At 41.5% G+C, this 27,815-nt stretch overlaps 1 protein-coding gene across 1 annotated transcript; it reads left to right on the top strand.

The window, feature by feature from the left end:
* The first annotated feature begins 220 nt into the window (after nucleotides 1-220).
* On the top strand, nucleotides 221-11,643 carry LOC140517716 (acyl-coenzyme A thioesterase 1-like). Its single transcript, XM_072629183.1, has 3 exons — nucleotides 221-954; nucleotides 9,010-9,212; nucleotides 10,677-11,643. The coding sequence occupies exons 1-3, from the start codon at nucleotides 315-317 to the stop codon at nucleotides 11,280-11,282; spliced, it is 1,449 nt and encodes a 482-aa protein (XP_072485284.1). The 5' UTR covers nucleotides 221-314; the 3' UTR covers nucleotides 11,283-11,643.
* The last annotated feature ends 16,172 nt before the right edge of the window (nucleotides 11,644-27,815 follow it).

Raw genomic sequence — 27,815 nt, 5'->3', positions numbered from 1 at the left:
CATGAGATAAGGTGAGGGGTGAGTGGGGGCGGAGCGAAGGATCGTATTCCAAGGGAGTCTCTTTACTTCTTCCTACTTGATTAGGGGGTGCGAAGCAGGGATCTGCAATATTTTAGGATCTCCTCCGTAAGACTCACACCCTTGGTCCCTCCCGGTGCCAGAGTCCCGTGACCTCGTGGATTTTACAGCTGTACGAGATTACAGATGGTGATCTCGTGATATTACGGGGCTCAGCCGAGTTTATTTTGAAATAGAACCAGGGCTTGGGTTCCTCCAGTAGTTCTACTGCCAACGGCTGGCCCTCGGACCTCGTCATGTCTTTAATGCGATGTCCACGGTTATTCGGAAAAGGGTTGGCAGACCTGGCAAACTTCCCGTGGCCGCCCATTCCTCGCAGTCAGGGCCCGCGGGCTTTCCCGCATTTCCTTAGTAGCAAGGAGCCTCCGACCTGCTGCTCCAGCTTCTGGGTGTCCTCTAGACTGGCAGCGTCCTCCTGCAAGGCCGTGACGGTGACCCTGGCTCCCGGGCCCCGCAGCCTGTGGGACGAGCCGGTGGCGATCGCGGTGCACGGTCTGGCCCCGGCTCAGCGGGTCACCCTCCGCGCCTCCCTCCGCGATGAGACAGGGGGTCTCTTCCAGGCGTCGGCCCGCTACGAGGCGGACGCGGACGGGCAGCTGAACCTGGCGCGGGCGCCCTCTCTGGGGGGCAGCTACAGCGGCGTGGAGCCCATGGGGCTCTTCTGGAGCATGAAGCCCGACAAGCCCTTCTGGCGGCTGATGAAGCGGGACGTGCAGACCCCTTTTCCTGTGGACCTGGAGGTATATGAGGGTCACGACCCACAGCCCAGCAAGCTGCTGGCACAGGTGGTCCACGAGCGGAGCTTCCTGCGGCCGGGGGTAAAGAGGATCCCGGTGCGAGAGGGCAGCCTTCGGGCCACCCTATTCCTGCCTCCCGGTGGGTACTCGCCCAAGGTTTTCTGCTCTGACCCCTCATTTAATCAGTGACCATCCCTCTTTCTTTTCATGGTCCACAGCAGGACCTTCTAACATTCGGAAGTTCCAAGGATCCCTGTGGCATTCTAAAAGAATCTTGAGATGTCAGAGGGATGGATGGACATTTCTCAGGGTTTGGGGAGGGAAGCACTAAGGAGTTGGCTTAGAAATCACTCTAAGGTCCTTTCTAATTCTACATCTTCTGATTTCTGATCTATAACTGGGGGTCTGAAGTCCCATGTTCAAGTCCAGGAATCTGCCACTAGACCCCTCCAAATCTCAGTTCCATAAAGCAAACAGTTGTCATTGTCTCTTACTCTTAGCTGTTCATGGAAAGTTAAGGTATTTAGGGGCATCACCAGACACCGATCTCTCAGGTCTCTCTTTTCTAAATCCCAGCCTAGGCAAGCTCCTGACCAAAGTTCACCTTCCAATGGTGAGTTTTTTAAGCCACTGTAATTTTCGAAGACAATCACTTATATAGGGATTGTCTTTATGTCAGTGAAGGGCACTCCTCCTAGAGACAAGATCATTGGTACTTGAAGTATTAAAGTAAGTTTAGCAAAAATAAAAGGGGGGGGGGGTCATGAAAAGGAATTGCAGGAATAAATGGGCAAACAACCTGTTACACTATCTCTCTGTGGATGTTGTGATTTTATTTTTTGAAAATCTGAGAGAATGGAGAAAACAATAATTCAGGTAATAAATGACTAGCAGGAAAGTGAGACAAATGGAGGGAATTTTATGTCACGAGCACGAAGGTGGAAAAGCTGATGGAGAAATATTTGTTGTGGTAACAATATGGAATATATAGACATTTAAATTACTGAAACAAATAATATAGCCCTATGCTAATAGGGCTATAAAATGATATTGGTAGGAACAAAGGAAGAAGTAAGTAATTGAGGTATAATCTCATTCACATGGCTAAGCCAAGACAAAACGTTGTTTTGTAACATTGTTGACACTAGTTATTCTTAGTTCTCAAAGAGGACCAAAATGACATCACTATGCTAGAGTCAAGTTTCAATGTATCCAAATGTGTCTGATCAAACCAATATGGCTAGGAATGCTCTACCACAGGTTGGGCACAAATACTCCCTGTGAACATTTGGGATGGATGCTCCAAATTTTCCCAGCCTGAGTTTCCTTTGAGCTGTCTCAATTCTGCTTTACTTGTAGAACAGAGCACCTTATCTGATGTGGGCATGCCAGACTGAGTGGTCCCATGCCATTGTCTCCCATGTCACACAATCAGTTCCAGAGTTCTTAAGAGAAGACCATGAAGCAATCCCTGTATTGCTTCATGTGAACACTTGCTGTCTATTAGTTCTCCATGAAATAGTCTTTTTTTGGCAAGCATACATTTTGTATTTGAACAACATGGTCAACCCATTAGAGTTGTAGCTCCTGAAGCAGAGTTTGAATGCTTGGCATTTGAATGCTTTAGTTTGAGTAAGGACCTCAGTGTCTGCTACCTTATCCTGCCAAGTGATCTTCAGAATCTTCCTAAGACAATTTGCATGGTGCTGGTACACTGTTTAGGTTTCACAGGCATACAACAATGAGGTCAACACAACCACTCTGTAGACCTTCAGTCTGGTAGTCAGTCTAATATCTTTTCTCTCCTACACTTTCCTCTGAGCCTCCCAAACACTAAGCTAGCTCTGGCAATGCATGCCTTAACCTCACTATCAATGTATATATCTTTGGAAAGTACACTACCAAGGTAAGTGAACTTACGCACTCAGTGTAGCCTCTGAAGCTGAGATGCAACAAAATATGGATCAGTTCTCTGCTGATTGTGCTAATTTTGGCTTAACAGTTAACACCAAGGAAATACAGGTGCTCCATCAGCCACTACCACACCATTCATACATGGAACCACCAGTTATAGCAAATGAAGAAGTTTTGAATGCTGAGCAGTGCTTGCACTTTCTAAATAAAGAATAGATTTACAGTATACAAGGTGGAAATAAAAACGGCTTTTCCATAAACTCAGAGGAGTTGCTAGTGCTAAGAAAGGAGATTAAAAACAAAATATACCCTGCTCTTCAGGCATTTAACATAGGGAGACAATAGTTAAATATAAAGGTTGTTAAAAAATGTATAAAAAGCAAATTTTTAGTTGTTGTTAAATCATTTTTTACTCTTTATGACCCCATTTGGTGTTTTCTTGGCAAAAATACTGGAGTGGTTTGCTATTTCCTTCTCTAGCTCATTTTACAAATAAGGAAATTGAGGCCAACAGGGTTAAGTGACTTGTCTAGGATCACAGAACAAGTAAGTGTCTGAGACCAGATTTGGTTTCAGGAAGAAAGTCTTTCTGACTCCAGGTCAAGCACTCCATCCACCGCCCTACCTAACTGCCCATAAAAACCAAATACAAGGTAAATATAATTTCAGGATGGGTGGGAAAGTACCAACAGCTACTGGGAATCAGGAAAGATCTTATGTAGGAAGTGGTATTTATAGTGAGTTCTAAAGGAATTTATATACTTAAAGACCAGGTTTAGGGGACAGCAAAGACATGGAGATGAGAAAAGGATGTCTTAGGTGAGGGACAGAAGGTGGGCCACTTTGAGTGTACTGGAGAGCATATGATGCTAGATCAGTAAGTGTAGAGTGCAACCTCTGAAACCAGATGGTAAAGGATTATGGATCCCAGAGGAAGTGGAGGGGCTCTGGAACTTCCTGAGAAGGGAAGTGATATACACTGTGAGATCTGAGCTTTAGGAATATCTCTTTGGCTGTGAGGGGAGATCCTAGAGGCAAGGAGACTATTGTAATAATCTAGGCAAGAGGTGATCATGCGTAGACCTATCTAGGTATCTAGGTAAATGTATCATCTGTAGAAGACAAGTTCTTGAAGGGAAAGGTACTGTTGTTGGCTTGTATTTATAATCCTGGAATCTAATCTACTTCATAGACAGTAAAGGTAACTGGTGATGCAGTAGAGAAGAATGCTAGCCCTGGACTGAGGTAGTACTGAGATGAAATCCAGCCTCAGAAAGCTACTAACTGTGTGACCCTCGACAAATCACTTAACCTTTGTCTGCCTCAGTTTGCTCATCTGTAGTACCTATCTCTGCAGAGTTGTTTCAAGAATCAAATAATTGTAAAGAAGTTTAAATAACTAAAAATTAAATTAATTGTAAAGCAAGTTTGTAAGGGCTGATTTTAAAGTACTTAGCATAGTTAGTGCTTGGCATATAGAAGGTGCTGTATAAATGCTTATTACCTTCCCTTTCTTCCCTTTACACTTATTGCTTTAATAAGTGCTTATTAGATGGGACTGGAAGTGACTTCTCTTCTCTATAGGAGAATTCGTGCCAAAGAAATCTGAGCAGTTCTGATTGGAGAACTTCTAGTATCTAGGAAGGAGTTTCTTTGGTTAGCATTTTCTACAGTCCTCTCATTTTACAGAGGAAAAAATTGAGATCCGGAGGTGAAATGACTTGTGTGTCCAAGACTTGCACTTAGGTCTTCTGACAAATCTGGCCTTTCTGTTACTCAACGTTGTCATGTGATATATTCAACCCCTTTCCTTAGGAGAGCGTAATAACCTAATGTAATTTTATTTGATTATTGAGAATGTTACAGTGCCTTGGGGCAGTGGTTCTGACCCAAAATTATTATTAGCCTAGTACTATCACTGGAGAAGGTGTGGGAGATTGAGCCAAATTGTACTTCTCCTAAAAGGAGTATCATGGGGGGACCACAAAGGGTGTGTGGGTAAATGACTCTCCTTTTACTGTTGGTGGGAATTCTTTTGGTTACTACCTACATACCTCTACAAAGTCTACTATGATACTTCATCATTGCAAATCTTGTTGAGTTGATGGCAGATGTGACCCTGAAGGCAAATGTGACCCTGAAGGCAATTTAACTTGTTTTCTTGAGTTTCCATATTTTCCAGAAATATTGGATCTGGAATATTCAGGAAGTCCTGAATGAGTCAAGGATGGAGACTTCCCTGAGCTGACATAATTTGATACTTCCAGTTTTAGTTAACACAGACAAGCCCAGAACATTGTAAAATCTCCTGGAAGAGATCTGTTAGAAATAAACCAAGTGGAAAAGGTAAATTAGACAGACTCAGGATGAGTGAAGTAGTTGGAACTTTAATATGTCCTGCAGTGCTGGTGGGAGACTCAGGATGAGCTCCCCCAGGCCCTTATTAGTGAGAGGAAGCCCTTTTGTCCCCGTTCCCAGCCGCCTGTCCCTCCTAGCTGACTCTGAAAGGTGAGAGTCAGTGTACTTCCAGACTTCCTGGAATACCTACTACATTCCCCTTAATACATTCCCCCTTCTACTTCAGGCCAGACAGGTTCACAAAAAGGCCCTAACCCCTTCTTAGGGGCCTATAATTTAATACACATGAACCTTATTAAGCAGGATTAATAAAGAGGGCCCTAAACCTTTGTCCTACTTTTGTCCCCTAGAAACTCCCCAGGCTGTCTTCTAAAATTCTCTTCCCATGAAATACCTTTCTTTTATGGCCTCATCTCCTAATATGGAAACAGCCATTAGCCTAACAAATCCTGTTAACTGCATTGCTTATTCAGATAACCTTTGTGGAAACAGAACTCATCCAGCTAACTCACAGATTTGTAATCAAAGGAGTTTGACTTGTCTTTCCACACAGGAAAGAAAGTGGATGAAGAATGCCATCTGATCAGATGTCAGCATGTATTTGGATAGATGCCCATAGAGCTTGTATATACACATCTATATAGTTACAAATGATATATTATTTAATAATATATTCTGTGATACACTATTATATGACATAATATATACTTGTATTTGTAGAAATTTAGAGACATTTCCATTCCAAATGTTCATATGGACTAGTTGTGCCCTACCTCTGGTAGAACTTTCACGAAAAAAGAGAAAGAATAGATTAAAAAATTGGACATGCAACTAAAACAAGAAGCCCTTAAAAACCAACAACTTAAAACCTCCCAACTAAATATCAAAAAGCAAATCCTGAAAATCAAAAAGTAATTAAGAAAATGAGAGAGGAACATAAATTAAGAAATAAAACGCAAAGCTGTAGTTTAAAAAACCCATAAAACAGAAACTAATAAACTAGTCTGATGTTTTAACAAAAGAAAACAGAAAAACCAAATCTACAACAGAAAATTAAAAAGTAAAAGGTGTAACAACAATATTTATAGTAACTTTTTTGTTTTGGCAAGGAACTAGAAACAGAACTATTCATAAACTGGGTAATGGCAGAATTAATCGCAGTTTTTGTTTATAATGAAATGTCAGGAGTTCTCTTTGGACACATTGTGTTTGAGATACCTGTAGGACTTCCAACCAGATATTCAAAAGGCTATTGGTAAGGCAGGAGCTAAGAAAGACTAGACTTGGAAATATGAATCATCTGAAAGACTGAATATAGGACTTATTCTCTGTGAATCTTAATTTCCCCACCTATCAAACAAGGAATTGGAATAAATGACCTCTAATGGTCTTTTTACCATCACTTATAAGTGGTAGAGCCTGGGTTAAAAATAGGTCTTCTGACTCCAAGGCCAGCATCCTTTCTAGTTCTCTACCCAGCCTTTCCAATAGGTTCTGGGAGCATATGGCTAGTAAGTTGTGTGTTAACCAAGCCAGTCAATCTGTGATTGGATATCAGTTAAGGAATTTTCACTCTGTAAACCAATTTCAGTCAATACTTTTATATGTTCTTTCTTTGTTTTGTTTTTTCTTTAATTTTCCAGAAAGAGCCCCTCTTGATAATTCCAACCTTGCTCAGCTGAGGAGAGAAAATTATTTCCCATACCTAGGCAGTATAGCCATGGAAATCCAGACATCTAAAATGCCAGGCATGATGGTGGCAGCTAGGGACTGCAGTGCACAGAGCATTGGACCTGCAGTCAGGAAGACTTGGGTTCAAATGTGACCTCAGACTGAGAAAATTAAAATTGATAACTTTGTGGTTGTTGGTCCTTCATTCTAGAAGGGATCAGTGACATCATGAGGGTCATATCTTGACTTTTCCCTGAATTGGATTTAAGTGAGGTAGAGCTGAGCTGTCTTCTCCAAAGTCATTAAAATCCAGAGGCAAGACAGAAGTCAAGATGACTGTTAATGGCTCAGAATGCAGTGGGTGACCTTGTCTTTTCTAAATTTAAGTCTTTTCCAGGTCTCAGTTTGTTTGAGGCTACACTCATTCAGTGACTAAGGGCTACGTAAGAGATGAGACAAAAGATGGTCTAATTTATCCTTACAAAGATGTCAGTCTAGGAGGAATAGATTCCCTTAGTTTCTGGCCCAAACAGAAACATTTGCTACTTATTCTAAGCTATCAATGATCCAGAGAGGCTTGGGTTGGGGCTATTATTGACCAATCAATGAAAGCCAGAGAGTGTTTGTCCTTTGTTGCCGAAGACCACGGCATCAGAAAAATGATGACATGACTTGCACTTTGTTTTGAGTGAGGGAGGGCTGTGCAGGTCACCAGCCTCACCTCTCCTCCAGAGCCATCTGAATCCAGTCACCAGATATTCATCAGGATGACTGGAGATCATTTAAAGGCATTGCCTAGTAGCTCCATGTAAAAGACAATGTGCTTTTAAAAAAACTATCTTTTCAGAACTATATTTCCAGAAATCAAAAATGAAAACTGCACTAGGCAAAAAGTAAATTATCCTAGCTTTTTGTGAAACATTAAAACAAAATAAATGAAGAATAATTGATCCTATAATATTTTCTTATTGATCCTGTTTACAAGGAATTGATTTTATCCTGTCAATGCTTAAGTTATCATTCTTTGGATCTGAACTTAGATCAGAGGTCAGCTGGATCAGAACAGGTTAAGATAAAAAAATCTAGCTTTCCTGCTCAAGGAATTCTGCTAACCTTGGGGAATGTGTGAGAAAGCAAGGGAGTTTGGACCTGATAGATATCTTTACTCCACCAAGCTATCCTTCAAGGACTTCTAGTTTGCTGTCCAAAAGTCTGGGCCACTATCTCACACCTAGACTCAAACAAAGAGTGCTTCTTAGACTCTTGAGAGAAGCAGAGGGGTTATTGCTATTACCCATTACCAAATTTCCAACCAATCATGTTGATGCCTGTGTTTCAGCTCTGTAAGTAGTCATGATGCCCTTAATTCCATGTCATCTATCTTTTTCTCTTCTTTGTTCTATACCTCCAAAACTCTTGGTGATAGAGCTGCAAGTAGGTTTGGGCAAATAGGGCTGTGCCCCCAGGGCATGCACCTTTGGAGGAGGGGAGCTTTTACTCCAAGAAGATGCACTTCCTTCCAACACCTGAATTGCAGGCCATTCCCAGTTCTCCTGACTTTTGTCTTGCCATTGGACTTCAGTGACTCTAGAGGAGACAGTGAGGCTGATGACTTTGCCTAGCTCTGCCTCACTTAAATCCAATTCACAAGCAAGTCAATATATTACCCTCCTGATGTCATTGGTCCTCTTTGAGAATGAAAGATTAACAACTTCCCAAACCCTCTATAAGGTAAATTGTCCTTTTGTTCGAGGTACGTGGCATTAATGGAAGCCAGCTCTTGATACATTTATTGACAGGTAGCATGCCTCGGCTAATAAAATGTTATCTTGCTCAGAATTCTGCCTCAATTCATCCTTTTGTTAATTTCAGTTGAAACAAGATACTAATTATATGCTTCTAGGCTAGTCACTAATATCTGATGCTTCAGTTTCCTTAACTGTAAAATGAAGGTGATAGTAATAGCACCTGCCTAAAGGACTATTGTGAGGGTGAAATGCGTAGAATGCTGCCTGGTACATGGTAAACACTATATCAATGTTAGCTATTTATTTTCCAGTTAATTGAGGGGTTTTTCTTCAATCACACTGCATATTTAACCAGGTATATTCTTTCCAGGGCATATGCTGTAGTGACAAGGAGTCTGATGGTGTCCCAAAAAAAGTCATCTAAGAGCAAACAACTTGACTATAATTAGAATTGAGAGGGAAGACTTTAAAGGGAATGCTTTATGACTTTGACTTTCTTATAGGTTCAGGACCCTTCCCTGGGATCATCGACATCTTTGGAGCAGGAGGTGGCCTGCCTGAATATAGAGCCAGCCTGCTGGCTGGACATGGCTTCGCTGTGCTGGCCCTGGCATACTATGCCTTTGAGGACCTCCCCAAAGAAATGAAGGAGCTTCATCTGGAATACTTTGAAGAGGCTGTCCAGTACCTGAAGAACCACTCCCAGGTTGTCTTCTCATTTTATGACTTCTCTCTTCTTTGAGTTTCTTTGATTCTGGGGGTAGATTCTTTCCCTGATTGCTTTTCATTTTTAGAAATTGTACCAGGAATGAAACCTTCTATGTAAGAATTTATTGGGAATTGAAGTGGTTTGCCATACAGATAAGGAAACAGAGGTAAACAAGAGGGTTAAGTGATTTGTCCAGGGGCACACAGCTAGTAAGTGTTTGAGGCTAGATTTGAACTCAGGAAGAGGAGTCTTCCTAACTCTAGACCAGGTACTCTATCAACTTTGGCACCTAGATGCCTGTTTTTCTTTGACATTTTTCCCTACTTCCAAAGGGTATTTTAATGTGGCTAATCCCTCTCCTGTTTGGAAAGAGAAAATTGAGACAAATGCAAATCAACTCAGATAAGGATTATCTGATTATTGACTTTTGGAAGACCCTGGTTTTTAACCTCCCTGGGCTGTAGTTTCCTTATTTGTAAAATGAGTGAATTAGAGTAGACATCTCTTCAGACTCAAGAACCAAGGAAGAATATCAATGAGGATCAACTTGAGGTATGCAGAATGTCTACCTTCTCCAAATTACATCATTCATAAACCTCTAAGTCTCCTTAGTAGGGTCATTAATAGGTTGGAAAAGAGGTGGGAGCGAGACATTTTCTCCAAAAGGCCTCATTTAAAACATGTAATCAGCTCTCTACCATAGGTAAGTGAGTTGCCTTGGGCCAAAAGGAAGGAAGCAAGGAGGGAAGGGAGGGAGGGAAGGAGGGAGGATTGATTTATTAAGTGCCTACTCTCTACTAGGTACCATACTGAGTGCTTTGTAAATATTATCTGATTTGATCCACAAAACCCCACTTTATTCTTATTATCCCTAATTTGGCATTGAGAAAACTGAGCCAACAGATGTTAAGTGACTTGTTCCCATGGCAAATGGGTACCTGAAGCAGGATTTGAACTCAAGTCTTCCTGACTGTAGGAGGTCCAGTGCTATATCTGTTGTACCACTTAATTTTGCTAAATATTAAGTCACTGTGGTTGTGGGCAAGTATTTGGTTCTCAGTTTCCTATCTGAAAAATGGATATCATAATATTTCTAACATAGCATTACAATGAAAATGCTGTATATCATGAGCTTTACATGGCATGTTGATATGAGCCCGGGTTACTGCAGAAACTCAGTAAGATCCAAAAATGTTTCTCAGGGCAAAAGTAAAGGTATTGTTAAGTTTTTTGTGCTGTTTGTTTGTGTGTGTGTGTGTGTGTGTGTGTGTGTGTGTGTGTGTGTGGTATTCAGGGTTAAATGACTTAGTCACCCAATTAGTAAGTATCAGAGGTCTGAGCCAGATTTGAACTTAGGTTCTCCTGACCCCAGGGCTGGTGCTTTATTTACTTCACCACCTATCTGGCCCAATTTGTTACTCATAACATTATTCTTATTCCCTCTCTCTCTGACTTTCTCAGGTAAAGGGTCCAGGAGTTGGGCTGCTTGGATTTTCTAAAGGGGGTGATCTGTGTCTCTCCATGGCTTCCCATTTGAAGGACATCACATCCACTGTCATCATCAATGGCTCAGTGGCAAATATAGGATGTGCGCTACATTATAAGGATATGACCATTCCCCCACTGAAAGTTGACCCAAAACGTATCAAGATCATTGAAGATGGATTGGTAGACATCGTTGATGTTCTCAACAATCCTTTGGAGGAACCAAACCGAAAAAGCCTAATTCCAATTGAGAAGGCTGAAAGTTGTTTCTTGTTTCTTGTTGGTCTGGATGACCACAACTGGAAAAGTGAATTCTATGCCAATGAAGCTGCCAAATTGTTACAAGCCCATGGGAAGAAAAAACCCGACATTATCTGTTACCCTGCAACAGGACACTATATTGAGCCCCCATATTTCCCTGTGTGCCTGGCTTCCTTTCACGGTTTGGTGGGTACACATGTGGTCTGGGGAGGAGAAATTAGGGCCCACTCCATGGCCCAAATAGATGCTTGGGAACAACTCCAAGCTTTTTTCTGCAAACATTTAGGAAATTATCAGATAACACATCCCTCCAAATTGTAACTCACCATTTAGAATTTAAAATGTTATATACTAATGGGGTATTAAGATGACACCAACTATAGAGATTATTTTTGGAATAATTGAAATAGGATTTTTTCACCATTTAAGTCAAAGTCAAACATAATAACTTTAAAATCTATCAATATTTTTTTTAGTGAATATTTTCCTCATTGAATAAGAGAATAATTTTGTGAAACAGAAGAACAGTGACACAGTACTTTACTTACAAGGGATATAAATTCCATAGAATTGACAGGGACCTCCTAGGCCCATACAAGTACCCTATAAATTTCCTAGAAATAATGTCATTGTGCCTTAAGAAAGTTTTCAGATCTTAAAAATAAATAAGATGTGAGGTATAGGATCTGGTACCAAACTTGATGTGCTGGTCATAGCAAAAGCCTTATCTTTACCTGTTTATGGAAGTGGTTCAAGTGCAGCATCTGATCCTAGGAGTTAGATACCCAAGTGTATTTGGTACTAGATGGCCATGATATACAAAAAAGTACAATAAAGGAAGGGCATGAGGAGATTCAGCCACTTCCTTAGGCTGACAAGTGGACCACAAAAGGCAGGGAAGCTTTGCCCATCTGAATTAAGGATGTGTCTTCACCAAATATTCTTTTTCTGTTCTGATTGTCTTTCCCTTGCAATGAATTGTCAGCTATTCTATAAGTATCCCATTTTGTTTCAATCTCAAATATGAGGTACCAGACCAGCCTGGATCAGGTGAATATGCATTCACCTGTGACAGTGGGCAAATAGATTCTTTCCCAGCCCTGCTCTTCTTGTAAACCAAAGAAGATGGAGTTTCAATGTGGGAGAGGAAAGCCCCATCATCTCTTTTTCCTCACTCTGGTCAGTTAGTATCTGTCCCCTGCCTGCAAGCCTCTCTTTTTCTTTCCCCAACACATACCCCAGTTCACCATTTACAAGACAACTCATACCAATGAACCCATTCTATACCAACACATAACTGCCCATCTCTATATCCCAAGACCTCTAATAGACTATAAAATTCAAAATTGATTTTAATTCCATTTTGCTAAGACTTAAGCTCAATTTAATATTGCCTTCTATGGTTCCTTTTTCTTGTAAACTTCTCCTACCACCCCGCATCCCAGAGAAACTTGCCTAAAGGTCAAGCTTAACCTCTGCCTTCATAACCCAACCCATCACCCACTTTCTGGAGAAACCTGATCAACCTAAGAGCTCAAATCTTATCAGTTTAAAAGTATTGTGTTGTTGTTCAGTTGTGACCCCATTTGGGGTTTTTTTCTCAGATGAGGAAACAGAGGTCAACAGGGTTAACTGACTTACCCAGAGTCACCCAGCTAGTAAGTGTCTGAGGTTAGAATTGAACTCAGGAAAATAAATCTTCCTGAGTCCAGGCCAAGCACTCTATCTACTGCACCACCAAGCTACCCTTAAAATATAATGGCAACTCCCATCTCCTGAGAACCTTTGTCTTGTGACTCTCTCATGTCTTGGCTGTGGTTAAAGGTGTTCCAGAAGGGGAGGTCCAAATGATATAATCTCAATTCTGACTGTCGTCAGTATCTGATCAGAAGAAGACACACCTATATTGCATGAAATTTTGCTGTGTCACCTTGCTAACTATTATAAAAGACCCTGTCTGCCCTCATTCAAGGTCTTTGGTCATGGAGAGAGGGCATTGATCTCATTCATTGGTTCCTGCTAGCCTAGTTGATAAATTGATTGTGCTCACAACTTGAACTCTCAGAACTTTTAAACAAGACCAGCGTCTTCCTCCTATCCAGAGACCTTCAGCATCCCAGTGAAAATGTTGAGGAAATCATTCACCTCCCTAGACAACAGTGGCCAGTACTGTAAATGACAATAGCTCGGCTCCCTTTCTTCCTCTCATTTGAGCAGTGCCTTGTCGAGATATTAGGAGAGCTTATGTTTTCCAGAGCTAAGACCTAGCAAGCAAGTTGTGCCCTGAGCTTGGCATAACAACAATCCTTTGTGTTCACCTTCTGGAAGCGATGGTTTCTGAGCTTGGGCAAGGACCAACAGTCCCAGATATGAAGACCTGCTACGAATGAAGTTTTGTCACTAGACAACCTTCCCCACTGTTGTCTTTGTGCTTCATGCCTGTTGCTAAACTACACTGTTTGACTCTTTGTGTAGCCACAAGTAAGTAAATCAAAGTTCAGCCCCGCTGCTTCAGGTCTCCCCATAGGGGCAGGACCCCAGTACATGTGTCCTTCCTTGCAAGCTATTTATTTCATTTTGAAATTAAACTTCTGTTTGATTCCTGACTTCCCTGTTTCTAGCCTACTCTGTTCAGCTCCTCTTTCTAGTTCAAAGTCTCCAACTCTAATAACCTTCAACCTATCAGGCACACCTTACACATTTATTTTCATTTTTTACTAAATCCCAGGCCTTAGTCTTCCCATGGTCACTTTCTTCACTTTAGGAAGAGTAAAAAGGTATTATATTTTAGTTTGTAACAAAGTCAAGCTGTTTTGAGGGAAAGACAATCATCAAATGAAGATAGAGAGTGTTCTTAATTCCCCCTAACCCAGAACTGGTGACTAGATCTAAAGAAGGAGGGAGTCTAATTTGTTAATAAAAACATTAGCATACATAGATACACACATATGTAAATATACTAGATATATATATGCATACCCACAAATCTATTCACATGTGTGTATATCACACTTTACAAATATCTGATATGATCTTCACAACAATCCTGTGAAGTAGGTGCTATTATCATCCCCCGTTTATAGATGAGCAAACTCAGGCAGATAGAGGCTGAGTGACTTGCTCAGGGTCACACAGCTTCTAAGTGTTTGAGGCTGGATTTGAACCCAGATTTTCCTGAATACAAGTCCACTGTTCTATCCACTGTGCCACCCAGCTGTCTAGATTAGAGTAAGATAATGTTTTTCTTTTCTTGTCAAGGGCAAGCTTCCATTTCTGTTGCTCCCTTTTGCTAAATCAATAGAAATCTGAAAATGAGGCAGTTTGGGTAGGCACCTAAGTGATACAATGTATAGAGTTAGACTTCAGATCAGGAAAACCTGAGTCTTCCCTTAACACAGCACATCCCAGGGATAGCAGAAAACACAACACACTCCACCCCTAGGTCACAGTAGATGACAATCCCCTCAATCTAAACAGAGTATTCAAGTCCTGAAAATTCTCTTGGGATGTGTCCTTCTTTCCACACTGCTATTGCAGGCCCCCATCTCCACTCTCAGGTGCACACATACTCTAGTGAGCCAAAGAGTCCAGGTCCTGACAATGCTCCAGCCCCTACTTCCAAGTCCTGAGAGGCAGCTGGGCAACAAAGTTAACAGGGTGGGTCCCAGGGGCACTTAGGGCACTTCCCCCATCCCACTGTAGAGAACTCCACCCTCTGGGTCCCAACTCATTCCAGTGGGATATAGCAGGAAAGCTATATCCCCCTGGATATTGCTGCTCCTGCCCATGTCGCAAAGTTTTCATCTCAAGCTCCATGGTTCCTCCTTCTGCAGATCCTGGGGCTGATAGCTCCCTGCTCCTACCAGGGTCCTGACTCAGGCAGCTCTCTGCACCTGCTGCTCCTCACTTGACTTCTTTCAGTTTGTGGCTGCCTGCTCCACAGTCATTGCCTCCTCCACTGGACTGAGGTCTCCCTGGGCTGGTGTGTGTATAAAAAATTGGAAAATTACAAGGCTACTTATATATATGAATATGCATATATATATGTATGTATGTATGATATCTATAAGACTACATGTCTTTGGTCTTAGTTTTAAAAATTATTGTAAATAGCAATAATCTCAGCAAGTATAACAATTTAAGGGGAGGAGAACTCCCAAGAAATCTCATGTAACTGGTGAAGCTAACTTCTGCCCAGCAACAGTGAGAGCCTTGTGAGTGAGAGCATCTAAATCTGCCCAGTAACAGGGGCTGTATCTATTGACAAGAAAACCTTATTTTCTGTGTACTTGACTAACCCCTATGATTTGTGAATGTATCCTTGGACGCTACAAGGTAACTTCCCTATTTTTCAAAAATACCCAACACATCTGCTTCCCATTTCCTGCCTCACCTTCCCTGTGGCTCCAACATGCCATCTTCCTCTTCCTGACATCCTTCCCTGTGGTTAACTGCCCAGGTAGGAGCATACCCCACTCCAGGCTGACATATATAAAAGAAGACTTGTCTTTTCTCCAGTCTGCTAGTCCTTCTTCTAGAGCTAGCCCACTACTTTTGCATCAATAAAACCCTCTTGGCTAGGAGAACCTCCACCCCCTGAATTTTTTCCAGACAACCCAACTCTGACCTTTATCTACCTTGTCATAACCAAATAACTAGAACTATTTAAATGAAAAGGAAGCATACAAGCCCAATTTATTAAACTTTCACAGTTTTATTTGTTTTTAGCATTAGGTGGAAGCCCACCCTCTTTTGAGTTTCCCATCCCTACACCATGTTACCTGTACCTCATCTCCACCACTATCCCCACTCCACCCCACCCCTCACTTTCTTGATATGGGACAATTTGAGGCTGCTTCATTTGTCCAAATATGGTCTTTAAGATTTGAAATGGAGGTAGGGATGGGGTGTTGAAGATGAACAGGTGGGAGAGAGAAAGGGATGTGGTCTTCTTAACAAACATCTTGGTCTTAAAGGAAGTTTCTCTTTTCTAAGACCCCAGATTTAGAGTTCTTACAACATAGAGACAAAACTATAATAAATCATCTTGCTAACTGAGGGAGGGGCAAAGGATTTTAATATTCGTGTCTGCCTCACTGACCTTCCAGTCTCTGAGTGTTTTTTTTTAGCTCTACAGAGGTAGTCTATTGGACAGCTCCCAAGAGATTCCAAGGCTGAAAGGCCATGAAATTGAGATGTTTTTTACATGGTATCTGAGTTGTCAGTTACAAGGCTGCTTACTGCTAGAGATATATGATATCTATATAGGTTTATCTATATTTATCTATCTAAAAATAGGAGTATATCTATATAGAATATCTATTTAGGAGTTATCTGTTTGCTTCAAAGGCTTGACCAAAAGCCTGTCTCCCTGATGGATGTTAAAGTAGCCAGGAATGAACTTCAGTCCCAGAGAGAATAATGACTGTTTAAATCACCAAGGTGATACCCACAGTGGCAGCTATGAAAATGCTGGTGTGTTTCTAGGTTTGAATTGCAAGATATAACAGATTCTCTTCATTTAAAACAGAACCAATAATTTATTCAAACACCAAAAAGCCAAATCCATCATAGTAACAAGGAAATCCCTCATAGTAATCAACAAGTCTATACATAGGCCTTCCCACAAGCCAACTCCCTTAAGCAAAATCACTCCCTCTCTCATTCACAGCCAGTTACTTGCTTCCTCTTTCTTTCCTAACTGTGCCTGTTCTGTCTCACTTCCTCTTAGCTCCACCCTTCCTGCTGAACCCCTTCCTGCTTCATGTGACTTAAACTCATGTAACTCAGGTTTCCATGTGACGTAAGCAGGTCACTTAGACCTATTAATGGATGGGAAAAATCTTCCTATTTCATTAATAATACATAAACAATATACTGTTGGGGATGCAAGGGATGTGGCAAGTATTCTTAGGTCATCTGTCAAAGTTTAGAACAGTTGAGAATAATTGTTCACCTACTATCTGACATCAAGGTGGGGCAAATGAGATGAAAATGATTATGAACATCAAAGGGAGTCAAGGGGAAAAAGATAGGCATAATGATGTACATGTTTGTATTTTGGGGAAGGAAAGATCCTGATTAAATATATACTTAATATATTAACTATAAAAACATGTCAGGGCTGATTAAATATTTGTTTCAGATATTTATAATTTTGTTTAGATAATTTTTAACAAACTTAATCACAACAAAAACAAACAATTTAAGAGGGAGCTCCCAAGAAGAGAACAACCATATAATCAAAACTGTTTACATAAAAATCAAAGACAGCCGGATGTGGTGTTTCATGTCACTAAATCTAGCTACCAAGTAGTCAAGAAGGTGATGCTCTTCTTGGATTCAAGAGTTTATTTCTAGGGGGGTGGAGTCAAGATGGCAGAGTAACAGCATGGATTTTCGAGAGTGATGCCCCCAAGCACAGCCAAATATCTGTAAAAATGGCTCTAAATCAATTATGGAGCTGCAGAATCCACATAATTACAGAGTGAAGCAAATCTCTAGCCCAAAACAGCCTGGAAGGTCGCTGGGAAGTGTCTATCACACCACACTGGGAGCAGAGCACAGTCCAGCGTGGGATGTGTCAGCATAGATAGGACCTGAGTAGGCCTTGGGGAGACTTAATCTCTCATACCTGTGATGGTTTCCAAGTTGCATGACCCCAAAATGCTGAAGATAAATTGTAAAGTCAGTGGGAAAAGCCTGTGGGACCAATTCAGGAGAGTGGAATGGTCCAACCCCAGATCCAGGGTAGCTGAGGGGGAGGGGGTAGAGAAACCTGCCGCAACCACAGCAGCAGCAAGGACAGCTGCAGTCACTGTTTCTGGAGCTCTAAGCCCACAGATTGTGGGGGAATTAAGGGGCTGAAAGTATGACCCCCCCACCTGCACTGGAAGCAGAGAAATACCTTCACAAAGAGATCAGAAGTCAAGTAAATGGCTGGGGAAATGAGCAAAAACCAGAAAAAGAATCAGACTACAGAATCTTACTTTGGTGACAAGGAAGACCAAAACATGTAAATAGAAGACAACAAAGTCAAAGTTCCTCCATCCAAAGTCTCCAAGAAAAATATGAATTTGTCTCAGGCCATGGTAGAGCTCAAAAAGGATTTTGAAAATCAAGTAAGAAAAGTAGAGCAAAAATTGGGAAGAGAAATGAGTGATTCAAGAAGATCATGAAAAACGAGTTAACTGCTTGCTAAAGGAGACCCCAAAAAATGCTGAAGAAAATAGCACCTTTAAAAAATAGACTAATTCAAATGGCAAAAGAGGTCCAAAAAGCCAATGAGGAGAAGAATGCTTTAAAAAGCAGAATTAGCCAAATGGAAAAGGAGGTTCAGAAGCTCACTGAAGAAAATAGTTTTTTAAAAATTAGAATGGAACAGATGGAAGCGAATGACTTTATGAGAAACCAAGAAATTACCAAACAAAACCAAAAGAATGAAAAAATGGAAGATAATGTGAAATATCTCATTGGAAAAACAACTGACCTGGAAAATAGATTCAGGAGAGACAATTTAAAAATTATGGGACTACCTGAAAGCCATGATCAAAAAAAGAGCCTAGACATCATCTTCCATGAAATTATCAAGGAAAACTGCCCTGAGATTCTAGAACCAGAGGGCAAAATAAATATTGAAAGAATCCACCAATCACCTCCTGAAAGAGATATGGAAAGAAAAACTTCTAGGAATGTTGTAACCAAATTCCAGAGTTCCCGGGTCAAGGAGAAAATATTGCAAGCAGCCAGAAAGAAATAATTCAAGTATTGTGGAAATACAATCAGAATAACACAAGATGTAGCAGCTTCTACATTAAGGGATTGAAGGGTTTGGAATATGATATTCCAGAAGTCAAAGGAACTAGAATTAAAACCAAGAATCACCTACCCAGAAAAACTGAGTATAATACTTCAGGGGAAGAAATGGTCATTCAATGAAATAGGGGACTTTCAAACATTTTGGATGAAAAGACCCAAGGTGAATAGAAAATTTGACTTTCAAACAAAAGAATGAAGAGAAGCATGAAAAGGTAAACAGGAAAGAGAAATCATAAGGGACTTACTAAAGTTGAATTGTTTACATTCCTACATGAAAAGATAATATTTGTAATTCTTGAGACTTTTCTTAGTACTTGGATAGTTGCAGGGATTATATACATATAGACAGAGGGCACAGGGTGAGTTGAATAGGAAGGGATGATATCTAAAAAAATAAAATTAAGGGGTGAGAGAGGAATATATTGGAAGGAGAAAGGGAGAAATGGAATGGGGCAAATTATCTCTCATAAAAGAGGCAAGAATAAGCTTCTCCAATGAAGGAGAAAAGGGAGGAGGTGAGGAAAAAAGTGAAGCTTATTCTCATCACATTTGCTTAAGGAGGGAATAAAATGCACACTCAGTGTGGTATGAAAATCTATCTTACACTACAGGAAAGTAGGGGAGGAGATAAGTGGGGTGTGGGGGGGATGATAGAAGAGAGGGCAAATGGGAGGAGGGGGTAATTAGAAGTAAACACATTTAGGGATGGACAAGGTCAAAAGAGAGAATAGAATAAATAGGAGCAGGATAGGATGGAGAGAAGTATAGTTAGTCTTTCACAACATGATTTTTATAGAAGTCTTTTGCATAACTACACATGTATAACCTATATTTAATTGAAATAAGAAATACAGGTAATGGGATATAGAAATCTATCTTGCCCTACAAGAAAATAGAGGATATGGGGATAAGGGAAGGGAGGGGTGTGATAGAAAGGAGAGCAGATTGGGAGAAGGGGTAATCAGAATACATGGTGTCTTGGGGTGGGGGGAGGGGAGAGATGGGGAGAAAATTTGGAACTCAAAGTCTTGTGGAAATAAATGTTGAAAACAAAAAATTAATTAATTAATTTTTTAAAAAAAGTTTATTTCTAATCCAGAGAAAGAATTATACAGTCTGAATGCAGATCACAGCATACTATTCTCTCTCTCTTTTTCTTTCTCATTTAGTTCTAATTCTTCTCTACAACATGACTAATGTGGAAGTATATTTTTAAAAAAAGAGTTTATGTCTATTCCTTGTCTGCACTGTCCTGCATCAGGATTCTGAAGAAGAGGAGGGGAGTAACCAAGTTGCCTAAGGAGCAAATCTGCCCACTTTGAGTCAGGGAGAGATAGCTAATCAAATCAAGTCAATAAGTATCTACTAAGCACCTACTATTTTTGTGCTGGATAGGGAGAATAAGACTTTTTAAAAGTATATACAAATTTGTTCAGTTGTTTCTGATCCCATCTGGGGTTTTCTTGGCAGAGATACTGGACTGGTTTGCTCTTTCCTTCTCTAGCTCATTTGACAGGTGAAGAACTGAGCCAAAGAGGGTTAGGTGACTTACCCAGGATCACATAACTACTAGTGTCTGAGGTCAGATTTGAACTCAAGATGATGAGTCTTCCTGACTCCAAAACCCATATTCTATCCACTGTGTCATCTAGCTGCCCTCAAAGCTAACACAAATTAATGAAATAATTAAAAAAATCAACTTGCTTATTTTGCTTTAGATCTTTTTGTAAAGTACTAATTAGAGTACTCTTTTCTCTCATGAGCACTATAGTTCTTGCACAATTCCAGAAGCCAGATCTTTTCAGGAACTTTTTCCCACCACTAAGGTCATGATGAACTTAGGCAAGTTAATTAATGCTCACTAGATCTTACTTTCTTCATGTGTATAATAAGGTGTTTGAACTAAATTGCCTCTGAGGTCATTTCCAGCACTAAATTTAGAACCTTTTTTTGCTTCCTCAAACATCTCAAGGTTCTCCCTCCCTCCAAATTGCTCAGCTGAGAGCCTTGCTGTGATGTTAATACAACAGGAAGATCTTCCTCACCTATTAATAGGCCTAATACATGGAGCCTGTGGTTACATGGAGCTCAGACTTGGAGAAACTTGCCCAAGGAGGGGGGAGAGAGGGAGAGAGAGAGAGAGAGAGAGAGAGAGAGAGAGAGAGAGAGAGAGAGAGAGAGAGAGAGAGAGAGAGAGAGAGAGCACAAAATGTAAAATTTCTACTTGGAAACAGGAAGCGTCTAGGGAAGGAAATGTGTATCCCAGGATGGGAGTATTTACCTTATTCCTCCCTGGTGAGAGAATGGGCTAAGAGCACAGGACCTTATGAAACAGGGAACCGAGGTTAAAGAAGGGAGGACCCTGAGATTTAAAAAGATGTTTTCAAAAAATACCAATAGAACCAGGAAAAGAAATGACAGGGGTATGCAAAAGAGGATGGGTGTTGTTAGCCAGTTATCATATTATATGTAAAAGTAGAGACAAATTGCTGGAGGAAAAGGTTCAGCTGAAAAAGGAGTTAGCTGGTTTGCATAAGAAGCTTTCTATGCTACAGCATCAGAACTTGTCTTTAGAAGAGCAAGCTAGAAAGTATCCGGTGGTTGCAGGAAAGACAGCTGTGAGTTTAGCTCAGAAAAAGAAAAGTTAACAAGAGGAAGGTGCATGCAATACTTGCATGTGTGGGGCCTGATTGGGACTCAGACACCTGGGAGGAAGACACATGGGAGGAAAATGAAACAAATTTAGATGAGGAGGCTTCTAAGAATTCAGACATTGGTCTAATACTACAAAGAAAGCAGGAGAACCAGGGTTGCCACACATTCTCTTTTTAAAAAATTTATTTATTTATTTTTAGTTTTCAACATTCAGTTTCACAAGATTTTGAGTTCCAAATTTTCTCCCCATCTCTGCAATTATTCTTGAAGATGCAGATGTGTATCACAGCACTCCCTTAACAGTTTCTCATAGAAACATAGTAGCAAAAACTGCTCCTCCTGATATAAACACATAATTCTGACTCTACTAATTGGGGAAATGGGGCACCTTCTTTCAGAGGTGCTAGATAAGATTGTACAGTTAGGTGACTTAGGGGAATGGGGAAAAGATAAATTTCCTTAAAAGAGTAGAGAAAATAGCCAGTGGATTCAAAGTCATAATAGATAGGAGAGAAATGTTTACTGCTTTATTGAGAGCAGTGACAGATTATGGAAGAATAGATGCTATTCCAACTAATGAACTATATAAGATGTACCAAGAAAAGGGACTTAATATTTGACTGAATAGGAAGTATGAACTGTCCCTATAGATCACCTTGAATCATTGTATCCAAGTTCATTACACCTTTGGGGAGAATAGGAAATTGGTCAAGCCCCAGCTCAGATCAAAGTAGAACACAGACTGGATTAAAGATCTCATATCTGTTTAATTATATATTGGAAAAATGGATCAACCACTGTAACTAGGGCATTAATAGATACTGGGGTGGAGGTTTCCTTTATATATGGAAACCCTGATAAATTTAAACATGGAACTCCTATTTCCATCACAGGACTAGGAGGTACTGAAATACCAGCCAGACAAGTTAAACTAATGAAAATTGGGCAATTGCCTAAAAAGCAATATACAATGGTAATTGTACCTGTTCCTCAATACATCAATACATATATTGAGAAGTATGACTTTAAATTTGCCTGAGAGGAGATACAAATTTGCTCTAAGGAAGATAGGAATTAATGCAGTTCTAGTGGGTTCATGGATTCCAGAAGCACAGCTGATGCTATATTTACCCTGCTTCTGGTTATTCTCTCCTTATTCTTTTTTTTTTTTAATTTAACTTTTAACATTCATTTTCACAAAATTTTGGGTTACAAATTTTCTCCCCTTTTATCCCCTCCCCCCCCAAACCCAAGCATTCTAATTGCCCCTGTGACCAATCTGCTCTCTCTTCTATCCTCCCTCTCTGCCCTTGTCTCCATCTTCTCTTTTGTCCTGTAGGGCCAGATAGCTTTCTTTACCCCTTTACCTGTATTTCTTATTTCCTAGTGGTAAGAACATTACAGTTGATCTTAACACTTTGAGTTCCAACTTCTTTACCTTCCTCCCTCTCCATCCCTTCCCTTTGGAAGGCAAGCAATTCAATATAGGCCAAATCTGTGTAGTTTTGCAAATGACTTCCATAATAGTTGTGTTGTATAGGACTAACTATATTTCCCTCCATCCTATCCTGTCCCCCATTACTTCTATTCTCTTTTGATCCTATCCCTCCCCATGAGTGTCGACCTCGAATTGCATTCTCCTCCCCATATCCTCCCTTCTATCATCCCCCCCATCCTGCTTGTCCCCCACTTTCCTGTACTGTGAGATAGGTTTTCCTACCAAAATGAGTGTGCATTTTATTCTTTCCTTTAGTGGAATGTGATGAGAGTAGACTTCATGTTTTTCTCTCACCTCCCCTCTTTATCCCTCCACTAATGAGTCTTTTGCTTGCCTCTTTTATGAGAGATAATTTGCCCCATTCAATTTCTCCCTTTCTCCTCCCAATATTTCTCTCTCACTGCTTGATTTCATTTTTTTTTAAGATATGATCCCATCCTCTTCAATTCACTCTGTGCACTGTCTTTATGTATGCGTGCATGTGTGCATGTGTGTGTGTGTACTCCCACCCAGTACCCAGATACTGAAATGTTTCAAGAGTTACAAATATTGTCTTTCCATGTAGGAATGTAAACAGTTCAACTTTAGTGAGTCCCTTATGACTTCTCTTTGCTGTTCACCTTTTCATGGTTCTCTTCATTCTTGTGTTTGAAAGTCAAATTTTCTTTTCGGCTCTGGTCTTTTCATCAGGAATGCTTGAAAGTCCCCAATTTCATTGAAAGACCATTTTTTCCCCTGAAGTATTATACTCAGTTTTGCTGGGTAGGTGATTCTTGGTTTTAGTCCTAGTTCCTTTGACTTCTGGAATATCATATTCCAAACCCTTCAATCCCTTAATGTAGAGGCTGCTAGATCTTGTGTTATCCTGATTGTATTTCCACAATACTTGAATTGTTTCTTTCTAGCTGCTTGCAATATTTTCTCCTTGACTTGGGAACTCTGGAATTTGGCCACAATGTTCCTAGGAGTTTCTCTTTTTGGATCTCTTTCAAGCGGTGTTCTGTGGATTCCTTGAATATTTATTTTGCCCTCTGGTTCTAGAATCTCAAGGCAGTTTTCCTTGATAATTTCGTGGAAGATGATGTCTAGGCTCTTCTGTTGATCATGGCTTTCAGGTAGTCCCAGAATTTTTAAATTGTCTCTCCTGAATCTATTTTCCAGGTCAGTTGTTTTTCCAATGAGATATTTCACATTATCTTCCATTTTTCCACTCTTTTGGTTTTGTATTGTGATATCATGCTTTCTCACAAAGTCCTTAGCCTCCGTCTGTGCCATTCTAGTTTTGAAAGAACTATTTTCTTCAGTGAGCTTTTGAATCTCCTTTTCCATTTGGCTAATTCTGCTTTTGAAAGCATTCTTGTCCTCATTGGCTTTTTGAACCTCTTTTGCCAATTGAGTTAGCCTATTTTTCAAGGTGTTAATTTCTTCAACATTTTTTTGGTTCTCCTTTAGCAGGGAGCTGATCTGCTTTTCATGCTTTTCTTTCATCTCTCTCATTTCTCTTCCCAGTTTTTCCTCCACCTCTCTAACTTGATTTTCAAAATTCTTTTTGAGCTCTTCCATGGCCTGAGCCCATTGGGTGGGCTGGGACACAGAAGCCTTGATTTCTGTGTCTTTGCCTGATGGTAAGCATTGTTCTTCCTCATCAGAAAGGAAGGGAGGAAATGTCTGTTCTCCAAGAAAGTAGCCTTCAATAGTTTTATTTCTTTTCCCTTTTCTGGGCATTTTCCCAGCCAGTGACTTGACCTCTGAATATTCTCCTCACACCCACCTCACCTCCTGGTCCTCCCAGCCAGCATTTGGGGACTGAGATTCAAATGCTGCTTCCAGCCTCAGGGCTTTTGGCGGGGGCAGGGCTGCTCTTCAGTGTGAGATTAAGTTCAGGTGGTCAGGTTGGGGCAGGGCCGCCTCTCAGGCTCAATTCCCTCAGGGGGTTTATGCACAGACCTTCCACAATGGATCCAGCCTCCCGCCCATTTGGGGAGCCCCTGTCTGCAGCCACCTCTCAGCTTCTACCTCCGGGGGGGGGGGCCCGAATCATGGGGGCACCCCACTCCCCTCTCGACCAGCCAAAGAGACTCTCTCACCGACCCCCGTCACCTGTGGGGGGAGGGACTTGTGCGGCGCTGGAGATCCCGCCCCTGAAGCCTGCTCGGGTCTGTTTCTCTTGGTGCTGTGGCCGCAGCAGGTCTGGGCTGGGCTGGGCTCCACGTCTGCAGCGGGACGGACCTTTCGCGAGAGGTTTGCAGGTCCCTCTGTGGGTAGAGGGACCCGCGTGGCCGCTGGAGATTCCGTCCCTGAAGCCCACTCGGATCTTTTCCTCTCGGTGCCGCGGCAGCTGCAGGGCTGCCCTCAGCTCCCAGTCCCGGCGCCCAGTCCGCAGCGCGAAGGACCCCCCGCGAGAGGTTTGCAGGTCCCTCTGGAACAGAAATCTCCCTGGCTCCAATATTCCGTGGCCTCTGGGTGCAGAATTCGCTGTGAGTTACTCCCCTGTAGCCGTTCTGTGGGTTGTGGGTTTGGAGCTATGTGTATGTGCGTCTTTCTACTCCACCATCTTGGCTCTGCCCCCTCTCTCTCCTTATTCTTTTTGGTCTTTGTTTGTTTGTTTAACCTGCTTGCTAGATTTGTCTCCTACAGGAGTAGGAGTAGTGGCCTCCATTTTAGATTGCTTCAGCTGGATGTCACCTTCTGTCCAAGACTGTGATATGTCATCCCTGGACCTGGCATTGACTGAGCTCTCCATACCAGCTAAGGAACTGACCCCTCAAATAGGACCTTGCGAAGCAGAGACACCTTTATATCCAATATCAGCAGGAAGTAGTTTCAAAAGATGAGAACTTCACCCCTTACCCCATGGGATTTTGGGTCCCATTCATTTGAGGGGGGAATGATGGGATGTTTATGCCCAAGCCCTCACCCTAAGGTATTGTTCTATGTGTTTATTTTGTGTTATCATTTTTATATTATTATGCAAATTATGTTGATACAGGGTACCCCTAAAGTCCCGTTGGTCTATGTAACAGACATGAAAGATCTTGGGTCCAAGTGTAATGTTAATAGAATAGGAAGCTCTTCCCTGCTCTTTAATAGACTTGTGGTCACATGGAATCTGGGTCACATGGAACTCAGACTGGAAAGAACTTACCCAAGGAGGAGAGAAAGACAGAGAAAGAGAGAGAGAGAGAGAGAGAGAGAGAGAGAGAGAACAAGCAGAGAGTGAAACCAGGCACAGCAGAGAGGGAAGCAAGGTGTGAGTAGGAGCAGTTGGCACAAGAAGCAGAGAGAGAGAAGCAAGCTGTAAGTGGGCAGAGGGAAGAATTTGTCTAGGAGAACTTGTTTTTGTGGGGAGGGCTGACAGAAAGAAGGTTTAAGATATCAGCCCTCCTTGGATTAGTGATAAGTACCCTGTTATATCTTACCTCCTGGCATTCTAATGACAGCCCCCCAAAATATTTTGGTTTTGCCTTTGAAGAAAGTAGTTTATTGTATTTTGCAAATTTACCCTGGAAATATACATACATATTCATAGTGGCTGCTATGCATATCACATGCATGTTACACTTCCCTGATATTTTACAGGAAAAAAAGACCATTTCACTGGGAGCTCCCTCTTCTCCCCACTTCCTCATCTCCTTCTGCCACTATTTCCCCTTTCATCCCTCTCAGATGATGAGGGGGCCTTATTTATCACCCTAACTTACCTGCTCAAGGGATCCCATTCCATCCAGACTCCTCCACCTTACTATCAAACAGAACATTTTGTATTTGATCCTGGAGGCAATAAGGAGTCAAACTGCCTCTATCCCTTATGTTCATTCTTTCCCTGTCTATTGGCTTATTCCCTAATGCCCATGTCTCCCCAGTCTGAAAAAGTACTCACTTGGTCTTTCCATTCTCACTGTTGTCCTATATGTCTTCTGCTCTTTATAGGTGAACTCCTCAAAAAGACAGTCTACAATAGGTGACTCCCCTTTCCCTCTTCTCAATCTTTTCTTAACCTCTTACAATATGACTTCTGGCTTTATCATTCCACTCAAGCAGGTCTCTACAAAGTTGCTCATGAGCTCTAAATTGCTAAATCCAATGACCTTTTCTCAAACCTCATTCTCCTTAACCTCTCCAAAGCCTCTGAAACAGTTGATCACTCTTCTCTCTGGGTTTTGGAACACTGGTCTCTCCTGCTTCTTCTCCTACTTATCAGACTGCTTCTTCTCAGTTTTCTTTGCTGAATTCTCATCCAGAGCATGACTTCTAACTGTAGGTGTCCCTCAGGACTGTCCTGGTCCCTCTTCTCTTCTCCCTCTATACTACTTCACTTGGTGATCTCATCAGCTCCCATGGATTGAATTACCATGTCTATGCTGAAGCTTTTCAAATCTGCCCATCCTGATCCAATCTCAGTCCTGATCTCCAGTCTCTCATTTCCAACTGCTTTTCAGACATTTCAAATTGGATTGTCCAGTACAGCTTAGACTTAATGTGCTCAAAACAGAACTCATTCCCCTACCCCACCCCCCTAGACACACACACCCTCCCCTGCTCCTTCCTTCCCTGTTTCTGTAGAGGACAACACCATCTCCCCAGTCCCTCAGATTGGCCACCTAAGTGTCAGGCTAGACCCCTCACTCTTCTCCTACCCCTTCACCCACAGTTGTTGCCAAGACCTCTTCATTTCATTTTTGCGACATCTCAAATGCACTGCCTTCTCTCCTCTGACACTGCCGTCACTCTGGTGCAGGCCCTCAGCACATCATGCCTGGACTAAAGCAAATTACCTGCTAACGGGTCAGTCTGCCTTAAGTCTCTCGGCATTCACAGCCCTTTAGGACCTAGCCGCCTCCTCAGTCTTGTCAGTCTTCTCACACCTTACTTCTGATCCAGTT

Source organism: Notamacropus eugenii, chromosome 1 (genome assembly GCF_028372415.1).
Source record: "Notamacropus eugenii isolate mMacEug1 chromosome 1, mMacEug1.pri_v2, whole genome shotgun sequence".
NCBI lineage: Eukaryota > Metazoa > Chordata > Mammalia > Diprotodontia > Macropodidae > Notamacropus > Notamacropus eugenii.
This window is presented reverse-complemented; position numbering and strand designations above follow the sequence as displayed.